General features: G+C 45.5%; 1 protein-coding gene across 6 annotated transcripts in view; it reads right to left on the bottom strand.

Moving 5' to 3' along the window:
* Positions 1 to 18,093, bottom strand: part of BCL11A (BCL11 transcription factor A) — a 98,800-nt gene extending 80,707 nt beyond the window's left edge. The window contains exons 1-5 of one of the 6 annotated variants that reach the window (XM_057497183.1): positions 17,562 to 18,093; positions 17,135 to 17,284; positions 16,762 to 16,876; positions 16,096 to 16,282; positions 8,960 to 9,289 (exon numbers count right to left, since the gene is read on the bottom strand). In XM_057497183.1, coding sequence (XP_057353166.1) covers positions 8,960 to 9,289; positions 16,096 to 16,150 — 385 coding nt within the window. In that variant the 5' untranslated portion in view covers positions 16,151 to 16,282; positions 16,762 to 16,876; positions 17,135 to 17,284; positions 17,562 to 18,093. The other 5 variants (XM_036926007.2, XM_036926008.2, XM_036926011.2 and 2 more) reach the window with 5 other exon arrangements.
* Between the last annotated feature and the right edge of the window lie 1,221 nt (positions 18,094 to 19,314).

Here is a 19,314-nt window from a genome sequence, read left to right as displayed (position 1 = left end):
GAGGGTTGATATGGGACGTGACAGAGTAAATCAGAATTAGATTAAAAACAAAAGTTTAGAAACCGATGCTACACTTCAGAGCAAATGGGACTTGAAGGCCAAATTTCCCCTAACTGCCTTCAAGTCATTTTCCCTATTACAGCCTTTGCCTGCCACCCCCCTGCTGGCAGTGCCACAATCACATCTGAAAGTGGAGTGGAAGGCATATATGAAGGCTTGAGATACTCCTTTTTAGATGCAATACCTATATGTTTAATATATAGCAATTAACTTCTGGTCAGGAGTCTGCAGGCAGCAAGCTGCCCCAACAGACAGTGGCGGGGAGAGGGCCCAGAGCTGGGACAAACACAAAAGACAGGTCCAACAACAATGCCTGCTGTCAGCAGCTGAATTATTTTTATACAAGAATTTTTATCTCTATTGTACAAACAAGTACGTGTCTGTGCAGACTTGTTAGGCAATCCACTTGTATGTAGAATAAGATTTTTTTCCCTTTCTTGCTACTAGTCACACAGCTCCAAGATCAGAAGAAATACACAGTCTTTGAAGCCGCTCAAATGTTTTAGTTAAAAGGACAGCAGTTGTTTTCAAAGATCCAAGAGTATCTTTATCAGAATTAAATTTTTCCTTATTGATTTTTTTCCCCTTAACATAACAAAAACATAAAATGAGAAGGTTATGATTTATGATTAAAATTTTTCTCAGCCTTTAAATCATTCTTCAGTAGCCAATGTTCACTTTTAAATGTAAAAGAATAATTTGTTTTAATCTTAGGATGGGGTGGAATAGGAAAGAGAAACTCCTGAGATTTAAAATTTAACATTGGTTAATGCACTGTTTCAACTGTGAACTCAAAGATTTGTTGGGGGGAGGCTAAAATGAACAGTAAGTGGCTCATTGCGATCTGCCCCCTAAATGTAAATACATCATGAAATCATGGTATCCCCTGAGTTGGCAGAGGGAAATGCTTCAGATTTTTTTTTTCCCAAAGAGAATCTCCATATTTAAAATGCAGAAGATCAGACGTGGCATATAACATTGTGCTCCAACTAAAGGAATAATCCAAGCTACACCTTATTTCCCTAAAAATTAGCAGATGTGCCTTTGTTTTTGTAGCTTTTTTTATGCATCATTACATATCAAGAAAAATGAACAACTGATGAGTATAAATTTAAATGCCCTCATGCCTAGCAGGAGGCTTCCTTGTGTTTTTTAGAAAGTTCAAAAAGAAAATAGATGGGGGGGAGGTAGGCAGGTAACAACTGCACCTGTTCTCTGTTGAAAGCACCTTTGCAGGTCTCATAGTAACTCCATTCTTCATTTTAATGGGAGTTCTTAATCAGTGGACCACCCCCTCCCATCGAAAACTAAGATCAAATTGTAGGTGTAATTGTTTATCACCAACGCTAACAAGAGTGAAGATACAAACAGAAACTCATTGTGAATGACCAAAGGTCCCCAGGTATCCCCTTCATCAACATGCCTGCCTGCTCCAGGTTCCCACTGGGAATTCCCTGGCAGGCCGATCCGATTCCAAACAACAGGCTGCCAACCCTATCTGGAAAAGGGTGTGCGAGGTGCCTTCTCACCACTTTTACAGGAAGCTTAAACCTTAACATCTCACCTTTACAGGATATAATTTATTGTTAAATACTCCACAAACTTGGTATTTTATCTATCTGAAGAGGCAAAAAAGAAAAAAGGAGGACTGAAGAGAGGATGAGGTGTAGCTGGCCTAGCCCTTGTGGCAGGGAGATTGTCTCACAACAGCAACCTGTTCAGGTAAACCTTCTAGAAACATTGCATCAGATCTGCTCACATCAGTCTCTAGGGTAAACCAAGAGATGAAACACTCCGGTTCCCTGTCTACAAACTTCTCATTTGCCAGTTCTTGGCAGCTTATTTTTCCAAGTGTTTTGTTTCAGGAAACGTGTATATTTTTCTTTGTATGTTTTGTGGATTTCCCACAACTGGTTCTGACAGCTGTTGATTCTGTTAAATGAACACATTATAAAAATCCTCTTTAAAACCTCAAGCAACAGTGGACTCGAAAATAATGGTAAAATATTTTAATGGAGTTCCAGTTGAGAGTTGGTTAGAAAAATAAAAAAAGAAGTACAAACGAAGGTACAGAAGTGCTCTAAGTCAGCACTAGATTGAAACTGAATGTCTGCGTGTGTGCGTGTGTGTTTAATGGGGAAAAAGGGGTGTTGCAAATCACCACAAATATTTACACTGTACTCCCTTTGTTCAAATCACATACTTTTAACAGGAAAAGCTGGAACTGTGGCTATTTAAAATTTTAAATATTCAAACGCCTGTAATTAGCCATATGAAACAAATTACATTGCATTTCTCCATACCAACACATGCAAAAAATTCTGGTGGTAGATTGGGAGGTGGCAGAGTTGGGGAGACAACTCCAAGGAGGAAAAGATGATGTTTTCATTTTGCTATAGATCAAAGGAGAACAAGAAGGGAAACTGTGGCATATCGAGCATTTTTACATCGCTGTCTTTCCCACTGGGCTATCTAAGTTTACACAATTCCCCAGACTAGCTGCACATTAAGCTTGCTGTGTACAGCTTTATTACGGTGCGATGGTGGAAGAAGCATTACTATTCCAGCTCCGCATCTGACAGGGCATTTACATGCACCCATCTGAGCGACACCTGAGAGCTCCCCCAAGGTGCAGTAACCGTGTGCCTATTGTAAAGGCAAATGAAGCTCACCTATTCCCTGCTGGGGTCAGGAGCAACCCCACCACCCTCCATGCTGCCAATCCCTCCCTTGCCAACCTAACTCAACGCCATCACAGAATGACGAATGAGCTCAGAAATAGACCCCAAGTTACTAACCCTGCTAAGAACAGCAAAAGCCTTTGCTGAAATGTTTTAAAAATGCATAGGGAGTGCAGCTGGCCAGTAAAAAGCAGAGAGACAAATTCCAGGGAACCCAATATGGAATATGTTTCATTCTAAAACTGATTAGAAATACAGTCTGATGTTTACTGGCTTCAAATTGAGTTTGGCATCAAGCATACTGGCTTTAATAATACTGGCATTCTTTTATTATTATTTTTAATCTGTCTCTGGTCTCCAGGAGCACATGTGGAGAGCTAAAGCATTCTTATTCATCAGGTTACATTTCCTGGAAATTAAGTTTGTGACGAAAATGACTCTAGTAGCAATAATATGGTTCATGCTCAAATTAATTAGGTCATTGTTGTAAAAACTACATGGCAAATTACAAAGGTAAATTTACTGATATTGGCCAGAGCTCTATACCCTGGAAGTGAAGGGGAGAAGCAGTTTCAGGATGTTTATTTACCTGGGCAGGAGGAAAGAACAGAGGAGGTAAGGCTACAATAGCCAATTTTCTATTTGTACTACAAATAAAAATACTAGTCATTAGCCATTAAATTATAAAGTCTGAACATATTTTATGAACTTTATTAATGTCCTCCAAATTGACACATACAATAAAAACCTGCTTGATTTGAGATAAAAATGGGCACTAAGTTAAAATCTTTTTTTTAATCCTTGTAATAACAGGACTGCTGACATAACCATGACCCAAATGAAATCTGAACAAGCAGAAAGGTACTAAAGATCCTTGGTGATTAAATCTCTTGCTAAAATAGTGGCAAGGTGCCAGGCTGGGTCCAGCTTGATGCTAAGTGCTTTTATTACACAAAGCTGGTACGACTGTATGTAAAAACAGACTTGGAATTGGGGTAAATTTTGTCAGATGATTTCTTTGTACAACAAAGTGTGTGAACAGACCAACCAAAGTAGCTTAAATTAACATCAAATGCCACAAACTCAGTGCATCTCCCTTGCTGTGCTACTCTGGTTAAATTTCATATTTTTCCCCAAAGAAAAGACAAACTTTCTCACTGACTAGTGTGCAAAGCCACCATTCCCCTTATTCTCCTTTATTAAACTCTTTCCCTAAGAAATCCTGAAATTCTGAAAAATGCCTCCCTAGGATTTGCACATTTGTTAGATAGTCCAATTTAGTCCTCCCACATTAGCAAACTACATTGAGGCTGCAGTGTGAAATTAATGATTTTCCAGGACTCGAAAATGTGCCATTAATATGCATCCAACTTGCCTCTTCCCTGAGCTTAAGGCTCGCTGTCCTGACATTGCCTGCACATTTCTACACCCAGTTGCATTTTCCAGCCCATGGGCAGCTCCACAATTAAATGCCACATTCACTAGGAGAAAGGTGTGCAAAACAGATTTCAGATCCTTTAAAGTAAAAGGCACAACTTGCAGCACAACAAGGAATGGGGTGATTTAAGAAATTACAGCACTGTTTTTTTAAGCTTTCACAGAATAAACACAGAAAATGGGAGGGAAACTTTCCCCCTCTGCTCCTGTTCTTGAAGTGAATACATATTTGTGTTTCCAATAAAAGGCTGTTTTTACATTAACTGTCTGTAACAGCAGGAGACAGAAAAACTAACACAATCTCCACATCACACACAGAATACACAGAATGATCTTCATATCACGTGGCCCAATTCTCAACACTATTATTTATAAAAGACAACTAGGAAAATGCACAATGCATCTTTTCTGTGCCACCAAAAGGGTAATGTCTGAAGAACTTTGGGATCTCTGGGATCCTCCACATTTTAGATATTTTTTTTTCTTTTTGGCTTTCCAAACTAAATTTAGCAGCCATGCAGGCCACTGTGTTTAATTAAGCTTTCGAAAGTCCTCTGACAATGCCAACAATTGTAGGACACTTCTGCGGCTCAATCATGCAATCACTGTGACAGTTCTATTTACAATTTGTCTTAGAAAGAGTTTCTCTGACATTGTACTGTGACAAAACATCCAAGCTGCCAGTTCACAACCTTTCTCTGTCTTATTTACAAATACAGCTTGTAGAGAGGACTCCCAGATTCCTGACCAGGAGACTTTGGGTAGTGGCCTCACCAACACAGGCTCCCAGGGAAAATCCTAGATACTAATTAGGAAACAGTGTTCTCTATCCTCTGGATTCTGAAGGGAAATGAAATGTTCACCAGTATGTTGGGGGCTTCTATGTTTGTTGTTTTTTTCAGCTGCCATGCTAAAAATTCACTTTAGGAGGCACTGGTTTTTATTCAGAATCACACAAATAAAGAGAAATGAAAAAGAAGTAGTCATGATAGATTACTATAATGTATAGTCTCATTTACAATCACACTGAGAAGTGCACAAATGCATCTTCCAATTCAGTCTGAGCTAGGCAAGAATTAGAATTGGTACAGAAAGACAAGGTGATTTTCTAAATTCAGAAAAGCCTAAGTATGTTATACTTGATTTATCTTTCAGTAACATGCTCGTATGGTTCTGTTCTGAGTTAGTATTTCTTCCTTCATTAGAGTTATCTGTCATTATCTAGATATGAGGTATGTTGTCTAGGCAAATAATTTTTAAAGACCCTGATATAAATGTCTATACTCATGATTTTAATGAGAAAAAATGTTGTATATCAATAGTGACAGACTTTACCACTTTATAGGACTTGTCATATTTTCTCCCATTCTCTCAAAAAAGCTAACTTTATGACAGCCCAACCCTAATTTAAAGATTTGTATGTGCAGTAAGCCAAAACCTCAAATCTGACACTGTGGGATAATATTTTTTGGCCTTTTCTATAAACGAACAGCAGTTTCACATTCACTAATCTTCAATGACTATTTCCTCCATCATAAAATATGAGACTAGAAAACAAAACAAAACCCCTATTAAAATTCCTGGCTGCCAAAGGCTACTGATAGCTGATAGTGGATATTTGACACACCAATTGATGAACTGGGTCCCATACAATATAACCTGCTCATTTCCAGTTAAATTAATACTATTTGAAGGGTCTCAATGGATTACAGTCACACAATATTTTGAATATTTGAATGAAATAAAAAAAGCAATCTGATCAACATATATGTGTGTAGTAAACACATGTACGTGGGTAAAGCATTAGGGCATATACCTATCTATTTGCCAGGTAAAAAAAAAAATCATCCTTTCTATAAAATACTCAGATTTGAAAGGCTTACGAATGTTCAAAATGCATACCACTCTACTGAAGATTTAAAGAACTCTACCTTCTCCTCCTATTTGAAAGCCCCGAATTCTAAGCTTTATTTATCTCAGGAAGATCTGTCACTGTTTTATTCCTGCTTCCTGCCTATAAAATGGCACAGAGCACACAGTGAGCTCCAATCCAACTTACATCACTTTAATAAAGCTTTTCCTACACAGCACACTTAAATGACTATCTTTTATGTGGTTGCCAAACATTCTTCTTGAGATTCATCAATAGATCTCCCTCCTAATACAGAGCATCACTTTTCCTTTCTTTTTGTGACACAATTCAAATATCCACTGAATGATTTCTCTTATTGTTTCCTTCCTCACCATAAAAAGAAAAGCAGACTTGAAACTGTGAAGACGTGCTTGAGAAAAATAGGCTGGTAATACACAGCCTTATTCCAGAATGTACTCTTCAGAGGCCCCTGAGGGCCAGGGCATCTTAATTTATGTGCAATGGTAGAATGTTAATTTCACCATAGGAAACTCTTAATTCATTACTGTGAGTTATGAGAAGTCGTGATTCTCGTTACTGACATCTCACTTTGAGATGTGACCACACTATTTATGGTCAGCCAGTTCCAGGGTGGGAACAGGTGATTAAACACAATGAAAGGAATCAAGGCTTTGTAATTATTTGTGCATGAAAGGTTTACCTCACCTGGGTCACAGCACTTGTGCACCCATTTAATATTTTAGACACCCTACACAGCTTTTAATCTCAGTGAAATTATTTTTGTATTAGACCTATAGAGCATATTTTAAATTTGCTTTTCTTTTTTGGCTTCTCTGGACTCTGCTATTCTAACAGTTCTTTAAAAAAAAAAAAAGGTATATGACAACCAGAAAGTCAAGGAATATATGCTTTCCTTCCCTACATAGATTCACAACTCACTACAAGAGCAAAAAGCCTTCACTGTATGGCTGTCCCCACAGCGTTTAGATTCCTCCTCTAAATACAGAAGCACAGAATTTGGGGGCTGGTTAATCTGGGCTGAATAACCTATTTGAGACCTCAGTGAGAAGTGTGGTTTTAATTCTTGCTTGACAGACACTGTGTTTTGTCTTTTAAACGAGCAGCTCGATATGTAAATACGATGTTACATCACGCAAGTGTTACTCCATATTTGGTGATTTAGAAAGGCTTTGGATCTCCAAAGACGACAAATCCCCTTCCGCTTGCTCTTGCTTCATTAATCATGCCTTACACTTCTGTTCATTTTCCTTCCAGTCACAAGACAGCACATGGAAATGGTCATTGCTATACCCTACTGGGAGGCAAGGGAGATAAAATCTTAACCTACATGTCACATAAGCTAAATGTGGGGGATTCAAGAAAAGTATTTTGTAAATGCAGCTTCCCTGGTAGATTTCTCATTTCACTAAAGGAAAAGTATCTGAGTATTATTGCAGGAAGGATTTTAAACAAGAAAGAAAATGCCACGTTTGATTTTAATGATCAAATTCCAGATGGGGATAGGAGAAATAATATGACATTTAATTCCCTGTGGACCACTGACCTACTACAGTTCAACTTTGTGGTCAAACTAGGTGGGAGAGACCAGTTCCAGTGAATTAATTGATTATATGCACTATCTTTCCTAAAACTGAACAAACCTTCCCTCATTGGGAGGAGGGGGCAGGGGGGAATAGAGGACAGGGATCCACTAACATGTATGGCATTTTTGTCACCACAAGAATCTGCAGTCATTTTATCTTATGTGTTAAATCACTGTTGTTTCATAAAAAATGTTTTAAGGGTCACTGTACAGTGTTGTTGTTTATCACTTACAGTAGGGATTCAAGTCCCTCTATTAGTCATTAATTCCTTTTCCCTTGAGCTGCTGAGAAACCCACACACCTAGCTATCTCTCTGCTAAAATTAACCAAAGGAAGGAGAGCTGTGGAATATGTCTGTGTATTTTTCACAGAGAATTTGTACATTGTGTTATAGCAGATACAGTGGAAGTCTGGACTGGACATTTGTAAGGGTGACATGTGGTTGTGTAAACCACAAACAAAATCAAGATACATCTGTCAAAACCACATCAGAGACAAGAGAGAGCACAGAGAAGCATTTATCATTTAGCTGAGGAGGCAGGCTGCAGGGAGCAGCCGTTCCTGTCAAACCAACCTTTTGAAATTTCCAACATGCCCTTAAACTTTTCGAGTAAGCATGTCTGTGCGCTTCAGCAACTGCCCTCTCTACTCTGGTCTGGCCAGTCGAAAATGGCATCTTAAAGTCAAGGTCACGGTGTCATCCCACCACGGGGCTGTGTTTAATTACAGCCCCATACCAGCTGACAGCCAATATGGATCCAAGGCTAGCCCTGAAGCTCAGTTAACTCTTTCTACCCCCTCCAAACTGCCCTGCCAGTCCACCCCACTTCCCGGAAGCCTTGAGAACTATCTGCACCCCTAGGAAGGCCTGACCAGTTATTCTGACTCACACAGGTCATTTGTCGAACTCAAATGCCTACATGTCCACTTTTGCCTCTGACTTGTCACCCAGGCTGGAAATGGACATTGGAAACTGGGCTAAATGTACTAAGGGTCATCATTTAAAATGAGACAGGGAGAAAAGAGGAAAGAAATTCTGAATCAGCAGATCCAAAAAGAAAGTATCAGATTTGTGTAACTATTCCACCTACATCTGACTGAATGAAGTGGAAAATATTTATTTTTGTGTATACAAAATAAGCATATAAGCAATAGGAACGATTATTTTAACATTACAAGGCTGTCATGGACAGTCACATGAAGAAATACAGAAAGCACTTCACCACTCCTTAGTGCTTGACTACAGCACCTCTGAAAATGAAAAGAAAACATGCAAACAGCTTTTCTCCTTGCTTCTCATTTACCTGCTATGTGTTCCTGTTTGGGGCAAATTCCTCTAGATGACGTTGATAAACAATCGTCATCCTCTGGCGTGACCTGGATGCCAACCTCCACGGGATTGGATGCTTTTTTCATCTCGATTGGTGAAGGGGAAGGTGGCTTATCCACAGCTTTTTCTAAGCAGAGGCTGCCATTGCATTGTTTCCGTTTGTGCTCGATAAAAATAAGAATGTCCCCCAATGGGAAGTTCATCTGGCACTGCCCACACGTGAGGAGGTCATGGTCCCCTTCTGGAGCTCCCAAAGGGCCGTGGTCTGGTTCATCATCTGTAAGAATGGCTTCAAGAGGTTCGGCTGTGGTTGGAGAAACAAAAGAACAATTATTAGAGTGTCAGAGAGGAGAGAAAAGAGGGAAATATATTCTCAACCCCATTCCATCCCACCACATTATGTAAAGTGTTTCTAGTTTCCTCTATAGAACACCCAGAAAATGTGAGCACCTAAAAGGCACAAGGATGTGGGAATTACCAACAAGAAAGCAAATTTATCAATGAAGCAAATCATCATACATTTTAAGAAAACTGTCTGACTAGCATACTCCAGAGGAAAAACAACACACACACATACATTACAAATGTATCTGGTTTGTAAGTTTAGAAAGAATGTGACTGTTAAATAAATAGCTAACACAGGAGATATAAAGCTTAAATAATAACTACTCCCCCCAAACTGGTAAAAAACATGAACTGAAACCAAATTTGTTTCTTTTTTCCTATAGACTAAGTTGTCAATTGTGCCAAAGAATAAGAGGAAAGGTACATAAACACACATACCCCCTTTGTGTGTGAATGCATATATTCCTAAGTGTACAGAAACATAGCTTCATAAATTAGAACGCTACTACATCACACAGAAAATGTGCCACATTTACACTGCCGTAATAAGAAAACAACTGCATTCACCTGTGAAACGGATCTAAATAATAATCATAACGCAGCATAATTCACACTGCCAAAAACCCTTCTGATCTTACTCTCAGCAGTGCCACAAAATCAAAGAAATACCAAATTCACTGGCAAATCTTCGCAGACACATTAGCTAAATGGGATACTTTTGAGTACTTAAGAAAATAAGCCAATTAGTCATTTTTTCATTCTGAAGAAAGGAATACCTAAAATATTCTAAACATGTTTGCACTTAGTAGCCCCATCACATAAAAATCAGAATGGTCAAGCAAACACCATGTTTCAGAATAAGGCTGAGAAGTCCTTTCTTTAAACTTGAAATACTTGACCTAATGTTGTCAAAGTTGACTAATTTTCTGAATGAGCTCCAAAATGCTTCATAATGGTACTATTTCTGCACACATGATCACCAGTGGATGGTATAACAAGGTAGATATGTCTTTCATTCCTATTTCCTTTTTTTTCTTCAACTTTGCACCAAAATACTCTAGCTTCTATTGACCAGCTTCTAACATTGTTTAACCTTCCAGGGGAAAAGAGAGTTGGCAAGTCTCTGCTCCTGAAATCTTATGCTTAAAAAAAAAAAAAAAAAATCACAAAACACAAAACATTCAGGATGCTGCCAGTTAATAAAACTGAAGCAGAAAATGTACAAGTTTTAAACAGTTAATCAGTCTGACCTTCTTTAGCAAGCTGCCAATTTCACATTTAATGAACTTAAAGCCACAGAGAATCAAAAAATAGATTTTAATTTGAGTGTAGAATATTGGAACTGATTTTGATAAAGTGCAAAAATCTAGTGAACTCAGGTTAAATTTATTTCAACCCTACCCAGGCTGAATATTGAGGGGGAAGATCTGGAGTAACTCCCAGATGTGCTGGGTGAAATAATATTGAGAGAGCCCTGCCTAGCTGCACCTGTGCTCAAGTAGGACATGTCATAATTTCTAGCCTCTGGTACTCCTCCTAATTTAACATAAGGTCACCACAGTAATATGAAGGTTATATTCCTACTAATAAAGACAGCAAGGTAAGCACTTATGTTTCTTTGCCCAACATACTGACCAAAAAATAAATACAGAATACACATGCATACTTTTCAAATAAAAGGAGACAAACGGAAGTGCTTTTGCATTATGCCTCTATGTCATTTTTCTCCTACATTTGCTTTCATTTTGACCAAGTGAGGAACTGAACAGGGAAGTCCTTCTCCAAGATCCCTGCTACTTGAATTAAGGATTTTAAGCACACATTGACAAATATGGCTTTTTTTGTTCAACATTAACTACAAGCTCTGAAGTTTACAGATTGCAGAAAGGCTCAGGAAAAATTTTATTTTATTAAACTTAGTACGTGGAACTCTTGCCAAAAAAAAAAAAACATTTTTTGGAACTCCACTGTTGTGATTCATTTTCTTATTCCCAAGGCCTGTCACATTTCTGAAAGTGGAAATATTTAGGAGCAAAAGGAAGTATTCTCCTAGATAGCAAACAGTTAAAGGTAATGCGGTACAAAACAGACTTGGTTAAAGTCTTCTAAATGTAGTGACTGAACTGATTTACAATCAAAACCAGGAAATGAAGTGGTAATTCAGAGGTTGCTGATTACACCTCCACATTTCACCTAATTAATTTTATAGGAGGCAAAGTTCTTGAAAATAACAAGATGATCAAATGTACAGATATAAAACCTGTAACCTCAACATTTTCTATGCTCTTAACGTAAATTATTGCTAATTAACAAGAATTATATCCTAATGTATGAAATACGTTTCACATTGGGCTCCTTGCAAAACATTTGGCTAGTAATGTACAGAGAAATACCAAAACGTGTTCTTACTATTGCTGCTATATTATTAAAAATCAGACGAAATGGGGCACAAAGAAAATATGAAAATACAATTCTCTTGGTGTAGTCTACTGATTTGCATTGCCATCTTTTCTCTGTGGCAATCAACATTTCCTTTCTGGGCATCTGATAATTTCTCTGTATTTTAATGCAAATTCCTCTTTCCCTAAAAACATTCCTAACCTCAGCCATTTTACCCCCTCCCTCAATTCAACTCCATCCGCCTTCACCCCCACAATACCAGCGTTTCTAAGCTCCAGCCTAAGCTCCGGCTACAAAGCGGGGAGTCCAGGATTGAAGTGGAAGGGAGTGGGCAAATAATCATAATAATTAGCGGCGAATTCTCTACAAGAGGAGAAAGAAATAGAAAATAAAATGCTTCTACGTTCAAACAGCAAGACATACTGGAGCGTCTCAATGCCCCCAGCGACTGACTGAGGTCTCTTTCCTCTCTCTGCAGTTGCAAAGGAATAAATTTATTATTTTTTTTTAAAATACAGTTTTGGAAGAAATGTAGGAAAGGAGCAAGGGAAACGAGGGCTGCTGGGGGAGGGGGAGAGGAAAAAGGAGATCAGCCTTCAAGTTTGCTTTCCAAGTCCTTCCCTTTGATTGTCTTAGCAGGGTAAAGAAGCAAACCGAGGCTGAAATGCACGGAGGAAAAGCAAAGAAACAAAAGCGAAGGCAAAGGCGACAGGCCTGGCGCAGGAGGCCCGGCGGGGCGTGTTGTGCAGAAAGTGAAGTTGGGCTCGGGGACTATGAGGCACAAAGCGAGCAGCGTGCTGGCTGCAGGCTTCAGCCGCGCTCGTTGAGAACACGTGTAGCGGCGGCCCCGGGGCCGAGGGCTGGGAAGCGGCGGGCAACTAGGGGTCCCAACTCCCGCCTCCACGCCTGTCCAGCCCGGCCGCAGGGTGACGACGGTTCCCTGGGGCAGCCAGTTGGAGAGGTAGGAAATGAGGCTTGGAAAACTCGGCTGGTCCTAACCTGGTGCAGTCTCAGTTATCACCGCACACACCTCAAGCGCGGGTCCTGGCATTCATTCTGTGTCCATAGGCTCACACTTTTTACTTTAGGAGACCTCTGCAAATGCGTTTCTCCCGTAATTCCCCGTACCCGTGTGCGCAGGGCGGCGGCGGCAGCGGTTATTCATTATTAAATGACGCTGCTTGCCCGCATCATTATGATAACTATTACTATTGTGATTTCGGGCTCCGAGGCGAGAGCTGCAGGAGGCGGGGGGGGGCCGGGGTTCTGGCTGCAGAGCTCCCCTGCAAGCCCAGGGTGGCCGCCGTGGTCAGTGTTTAGCGCGGGGGTAAAGGGGCAGAAGAAGAGAACCTGGAGAGACCAAGTGCGAACGTTCCGGATCCCGCCCTCTGGCCTGGCCCCGAAGCCCGAGAGCGCGCTCTCCCCTTTCCTCCCTATCAAAAATGCCCGCCCTGAAAGAAAGCGAAAACTGCACCCCACTCCGAGCCAGGGCACAGGGATGTCGGCTGCACTCCCGGGCTCTTCTCCGCAGCCCGGGCCAGAGGCATTTTTAAAGTCAAAATGAAGAACAAAGACATAAGGGGTGATTGGGGGAGAAAGGGAATTCTGCCTAACCGTCCGTTTCCCCCACCCCCACTCTCGCAAAGCTCGTCCCTCCCCGGCCGAGAAACGCTGAGCAGGGGGTGGGGGAGGCTTTGGTACAGGTTCAAGTTCGCTGAGCTTTCTTGATCTTGTTCTGCCTCCTAGCGACCGAGTGGCTCACTCAGCCCAAGAAACAGAGGGTGGGGGTGGGGGTGGGGGGGTCCTGAAGACCGGGAAGGCTCCCACCCTCTCTGCGCACCCAGAAAATGAAAAAGGAGCGACCCACACACCCTTCCAAACTGGTCTTTTAACCCAAAGCACGCACTGGACTGGGGGCGGGAGAACGGGAGGCGGAATAACCCACCCAGTTTGGAGTGTCCCAAGGCGGCCCCGGGATGGGTGGGGAGGCAGAGAAGCAGCGCAGACTGCTCGCCTCAGTCCGTCCTTTTAGCCCCCCAGCGCATCCTTCCGAACAAGGGTCCGGCTCTCCCGACTCCTGCGAACACTGCCCTTCCTTCCCGCCGGTACCTGGCCGGGCAGTAACTTCACACCGCCGCGCGCCGCGTCTGCTCCGCATCCGGCGCGGCCGGGGAAGTGGGGGGCGGGGGAGAGCGGCGAGGGAGGGATGCGCGGGGGTGGGGAGAGGGAGGGCCCCGCAACGTGCCGGGGCGGGGGAGCTTCCGAAGTGTGTGACAAGTTCCAGCGCTCAGTGAAAAATGCAATTCCCTGCGCGCACCCCCCTTTAAAAAAAATACATAACGGGGTGTAGGTGGTCCTGTAAAACGGCATCAAAAATTTAAGAGCTTTGAGTGAAGGGGGAAGGGCTATGGGCCCTCTCACGCCTTTCTTTCACTTGGCTGCCAAACTTTCTTAAGTGCCCACCGCCCGCCTTTCCGGGCGCATTCTGTTAACCAGGACAGCCACCACCAACCCCCCCAGCTTATACAGACTCACAAGGAACCCCTCTCCGCCCCCGACCGAATGAGGCCGGGGGTACAGGGCAAGAACTCAAGGGTGGGATGCGCGGAGCCCCGGGATCCAACTCCCCCCAAACGCAAACTATTACCCCTGCCCACCCCCACCCCTCACCCCCAACCTGGCCAGGCCGTGCTTGCGAGCAGGGTACTGGTGGCCAGACCCAGTGGGAGGGGGTTAAGGAAAGCACGTGGTGACCTCTCGCCGCCCGGTGCAGTGGACTAGAGACCGCGGTGGGTTGGGGGAGCGGGCGGGGGCGTGAGGGACAGAACGCGCTTTTTCAGTTGCAGTGCAAAATAAATGCTTTGCAAAGCGGAGTTTCTCCCAGGCCGATTTCGCAGTCGGGTTGGCGGGGAGGAGGTCCGAGCATTGTGCTGGGGGAAAGGGGGGACGGTGGACACGGTTGGCGTGGAGTCGCGGCACGGCCTGCCGCTGTGCGGGATAGCGGGCGGCGGGTGGGCGATCCCAGGCTGGGTGGGGGCGCAGCGAGGCCCGGCGAGGCCCGGCCGCCGCCACCGCCGCCACCGCCGCCGCCGCCTGTTCCCGGGCTGCCGCGCCGCGCTTGGTCCTCTGTCTGTTTGTTGGCAGGAGGCTCCCGCACACGCGGTGCTTGTAAACATTCAGACACGAGATTTTTCCCAATCAAAATCCACTTCCACTTTTTTTGAAAATCTTCCAAAAAATAGTAAGAGGAGGGAGTTCCTCGCTCCCTCTCCGTGCCGCCGGCGCTCTAAGTTCGGGACTAAAGGGGTTTTGGGGAGGGGGGTATTGTTTTGTTTTGTTTTTTCATCTAATAGAGATTGAGATTTTTTAAGGGGGGGGAGTCTAAGGAGAGCGTTGCAGAAAACGGCCGGCCGAGCATCTAGCTTGTTTGGAGACAAGATATTTTACGTTCTCTTGCTTTGTTTTAATTTTGGTTTTATTTTATCCTATTTATTTTGCACGCCTTCTTGCCGGGAGGGGTAGGCGGCGTCGGCCCGAGCGCCCTCCCTCCCTCTCCCGCTCGCCCCCGGCCCTGGCTCCTGCCCTTCGGCGGCGGCGCGTGAGGGCCAGCGCGAGTAGCCGGCACAAAAGGCAGCGGGACAAACACCCATCTCGGCCGGAACAAAAGGCTGCAGCGCCGGCCGCGACTCCGATGCTCCCCGGTCGCCCGGCAATCCCTGCAGCCGCGGCCCCTCACCACATTCGGCGGACTCTAGTGCGCCGGGGGCCCCCCTGCCACAATCCCACTTTCTCACTATTGTGGAGATGACTACTTTCCTCCTGGTGCACACTTGACCGTGAGCGCACCGGTGTCCGAGGGCCACTCTCACCTTTTTTCTCCCTAGGAATTGTTTTGGGGCTTGGGCTCCCCTCCCCCCACCACCACCGTTTCCTTCCCTCGGTGAGTGGAGGCAACCCCCCTTTGCCCTCCAGCTCCCTCCCCTCGGTTTGCAGGAGAGTTGTCCGTATCTAAAGCATTGTTCATTATTTTGCAAAATTGGAGGGGAAATCAATGCATTCCTTTTCGAAAAGCAAAATAAAGCTGCAGAAAGTAGGGAAGAGGAGGAGTCAAATTTTTGTAAAATTAAATAAAATTGAAAGGTGCGTGCTATCCCCAAAGTGTATATATGGCTACGGTTCAGGATGGGATGAGGGTTTTTTTTTTCTTCTCCCTTTAATCTCTTTTATACCGACTCTCGGAGGTTTTTCTCATGAAAAAAATTTTAAATGCATGCACACACCCCTCTCTCCCCCTCGCTCTAGCTTCCCCTCTTGCGCGCTCTCGTGATTATTAATAATTATTATTACTATTATTGGGTTACTTACGCGAGAATTCCCGTTTGCTTAAGTGCTGGGGTTTGCCTTGCTTGCGGCGAGACATGGTGGGCTGCGGGGCGGGCGGCGGCGGCGGCGGCGGCGGCGGCGGCGGCGGCGGGCGGACGACGGCTCGGTTCACATCGGGAGAGCCGGGTTAGAAAGAAGGAGACTCCAGAGAAAATATCTTCATCAGTGCCTTTTGACATCCAAAATAAATTAGAAATAATACAAAGATGGCGCAGGGAAGATGAATTGTGGGAGAGCCGTCATGGCTTTTTTTTTTTTTAAGCAAAAAAAAAAGAGAGAGAGAGAGGAGAGATAGAGTGGGAGAGAGAGAGAGAGAGAGAGAGAGAGATGAAAAAAAATGGCAAAAGCCCCCCTGAGCTGCAAGTTCAAGTGCGGACGTGACGTCCCTGCGAACTTGAACGTCAGGAGTCTGGATGGACAGAGACACACAAAACATGGGCAGGGCGAGCAGGAGAGAAGGGGAGGAGGGAAGGGGAAGCTCACACCAATGGACACACATCAGGGGCTGGACATGAAAAAGAGACCAGGACAAGCCAATGGCCAGTGTGGGGCGGGGGAGGTGCGGGGCGGGGGGCTCCTCAGACGCCAGACGCGGCCCCCGGGGGAGGGGCGGGCGGAGAGGAGGGGGCGCTGGGGCCGCAGGCTCACCAGTGGCCGCAGCGAGAGCCGAGGCGGCGGCGTGGCTGAGAGAAGAAAGGGGTGGCGGGGGCGGGGGGAGCAGGCCATGCGACCGCTCCCCTCCCATACACCCCGCATGCGGACCCTAAAATGAGAGAGTATTTTTTTAAAAGAAAAAGTGTATGGGGAGGCTGCAGCCCGGGTCCGGGAAAGCGCGGGCGGAGGGAAGCCAGGTAGAGTTGCTCCCGGACACCCTCCTCCGTGCGCACACCCACTTCCCCTCACCACCGCCGCGGCAGCGGTCGCTCCCAGCGTGCGGACGACGGGGCCGAAGTGAAAGCCCTGAGCCCAGGGCTGCACTAGGGAAACTTTGCCCGAGGAGAGGATCGCAAAGAAAAATCACCCGAAGTTGAGAGCTGAGCCTCCCAAGTTACAGCTCTGCAGCGGGCGAGGGAAAGAGGGAGGGAGTGCGCGGCGAAGCGGAGTCCAGCCCAAGTTTGGAGGGTTGCGGGTCCGGAAGGGCAGCGCCAGGGCCTCCGGGAGACTCGGCGGCCTGAAGGGAGGGAGAACCGGCAAGAGAGGCTTGCAGGCCCGGGCTGGAGAGCCGGGGGCGCGCCCCCAAGGCCGAGCTTGGGGACCCGGGATCTGAGCGCCCCGACAAGCAATTGGGTCAGGATGCAACCAGAAGCACGGAGTCCAGGCCCCCTTGGGTCGCGGAAAGAGAGAGGCCAAGGAATAAAGAACAAGGAGCCAAACTCAGGGCACTTTCCCGCCCCCGGAGGGGAGCACCGGGACCCAGGACGAGGAAGGGGCCGCGGCGTCCGCTTTACCAAGCGGCCGCGGGCCAGAGGACAAAGCACGGGCAGTCCCGGGAGTTTCAGTCCCCGGGAACGTGCTCCCGCGCCGCGGGAGGTCCTCGAGCCGGGTCCCAGGGAAGGACACACCCCCAACCACTACAGAGCGACTGCAGATGCACAGAGGAACGGAAAGAAAATGTTTCTTACGGGCACAGCACAACTATTGCTGTGCTGTTACCCGGGGAAAGAAAATGGGGAATGGTGAGCAAGCGACTGGCTCGCAAAGGTGGCGGGGAGGCCACGGCGGTGGGATGGCCGTCCCGGGTCAGCGCCGCGTCCCGGGTGCCCCGTGCCAAGGCGCACACCCTGGAACCCGCAGCCCTCTGGCCTTTCTGCAGACGCTCCTGGAAATTAGGCAAGACCTGTTGGAAATAAACCTCTGTCTCTTTAATGCACACAGGCGCACACACGCTGCCGCTGTCAAAAAGCGGGCTTCACTCTGGCGTGGGATACTTTCAGTTTTACGTAAATGTACGGCAACAGCACCCCCTGCGATCGGAAAGTTTATTCAGAAACGTGCCTGCAAAGTACCCGGCGCCTCCCGCCTCCCAGCCTCCCTGCCTGCCTGCGCCGCCCGGTAGCTGCCGCCGCCGCCGCCTAGACCGCGCTGCGACTCCAAATCCGATGGGCAGGGGGAGAGGGAAACGGGCTCCTGTCCCAGCTAGGCGCGGAGGGTACGGGCGGAGGCGGGTCGCCTCGGCCCGGGAGGCTGCAGGCTGCAGGTGGACGCGTGTGTGTCTGCAGACGGAAGCCTACCTTCCCTCTCCCCCACGCGGCTTCACAACCCCTCGGGGCTTCTCTTCCCCTCCTCAGTCTAAGGGACGTCGTTTTCGTAAATTCACCCACCCGGCTGGGGGCTTTATTATTTTAAGAGAGGGCCCCTGGCTTGCACGCGCGCCCCACCTCCCAGTCGCACCCGCAAGCGGCTGTTTTTATTCATGTATTGTCTTAGTAAAGTTTCAATCCTATTATAAAATGACCGGCTTGCATAGCTCGCCGAAGCTTCGGGTCCCTCTGAGAAAGGAGAGGTTTTGATGCTCAGCACCAGGAGAATGAGGGCTGGACTGAGTTGGTGTAAATGTGGCTTGTTGTTACTGTTTCCCTCCAGTTTAAGGGTGGAAAAAACTCAAATCCTGTTTAAAAAGCAGGAAGATTCACTTACTGTAAAGCTCTGTAGCCTGTGTGTTATTCCATTTCCCCTTTTTCATGAATTCTTCAGAGCAGGTCAGCGTTTCCCTTGCACTGTTTAGTTTTGTGTATTGTTAAACTAGCTCTAGAGCAAACCAAACAATGTCATTGCAGTGTTGGGTTGGGGGACTGGGCATGGAGAAGAATGGTTGGTGAGAAGGTGAGGAGAGGGAAGAAGAAAGTGCAAGTGCAAGGCCTTTGACAAATAAATAATAAAATTAAAGCCCCTTCAGGTAACAATAGTGAGTCAGATTCTTTCAGAACCAAGCTTTTCAAATTTAAATATTTTTCCCCTCCATCCATCCATAAAAGTCCATGTAGAGAGAAGGTATATAAATGGGCAAATGTGTATTGGGGAAATATATATGTATGATTTATATATAATGGGGTGTATAAAGCTTTTCAGGGTTGGCTGTAGTATAAAAAGTAATGACTTTATTACCTCTGAAAGGTTCTGTGGTTCACATTTAACAGTCTTCTGAATTACAATTCATTACACAATTGTGTGCTCTCTAAAACCGGCACCCTATCAGGGCCG

Source organism: Manis pentadactyla, chromosome 2 (genome assembly GCF_030020395.1).
Source record: "Manis pentadactyla isolate mManPen7 chromosome 2, mManPen7.hap1, whole genome shotgun sequence".
NCBI classification, from domain to species: domain Eukaryota; kingdom Metazoa; phylum Chordata; class Mammalia; order Pholidota; family Manidae; genus Manis; species Manis pentadactyla.
Note: the sequence above shows the minus strand (reverse complement) of the source record. Positions and strands in the feature narration are given on the sequence as shown.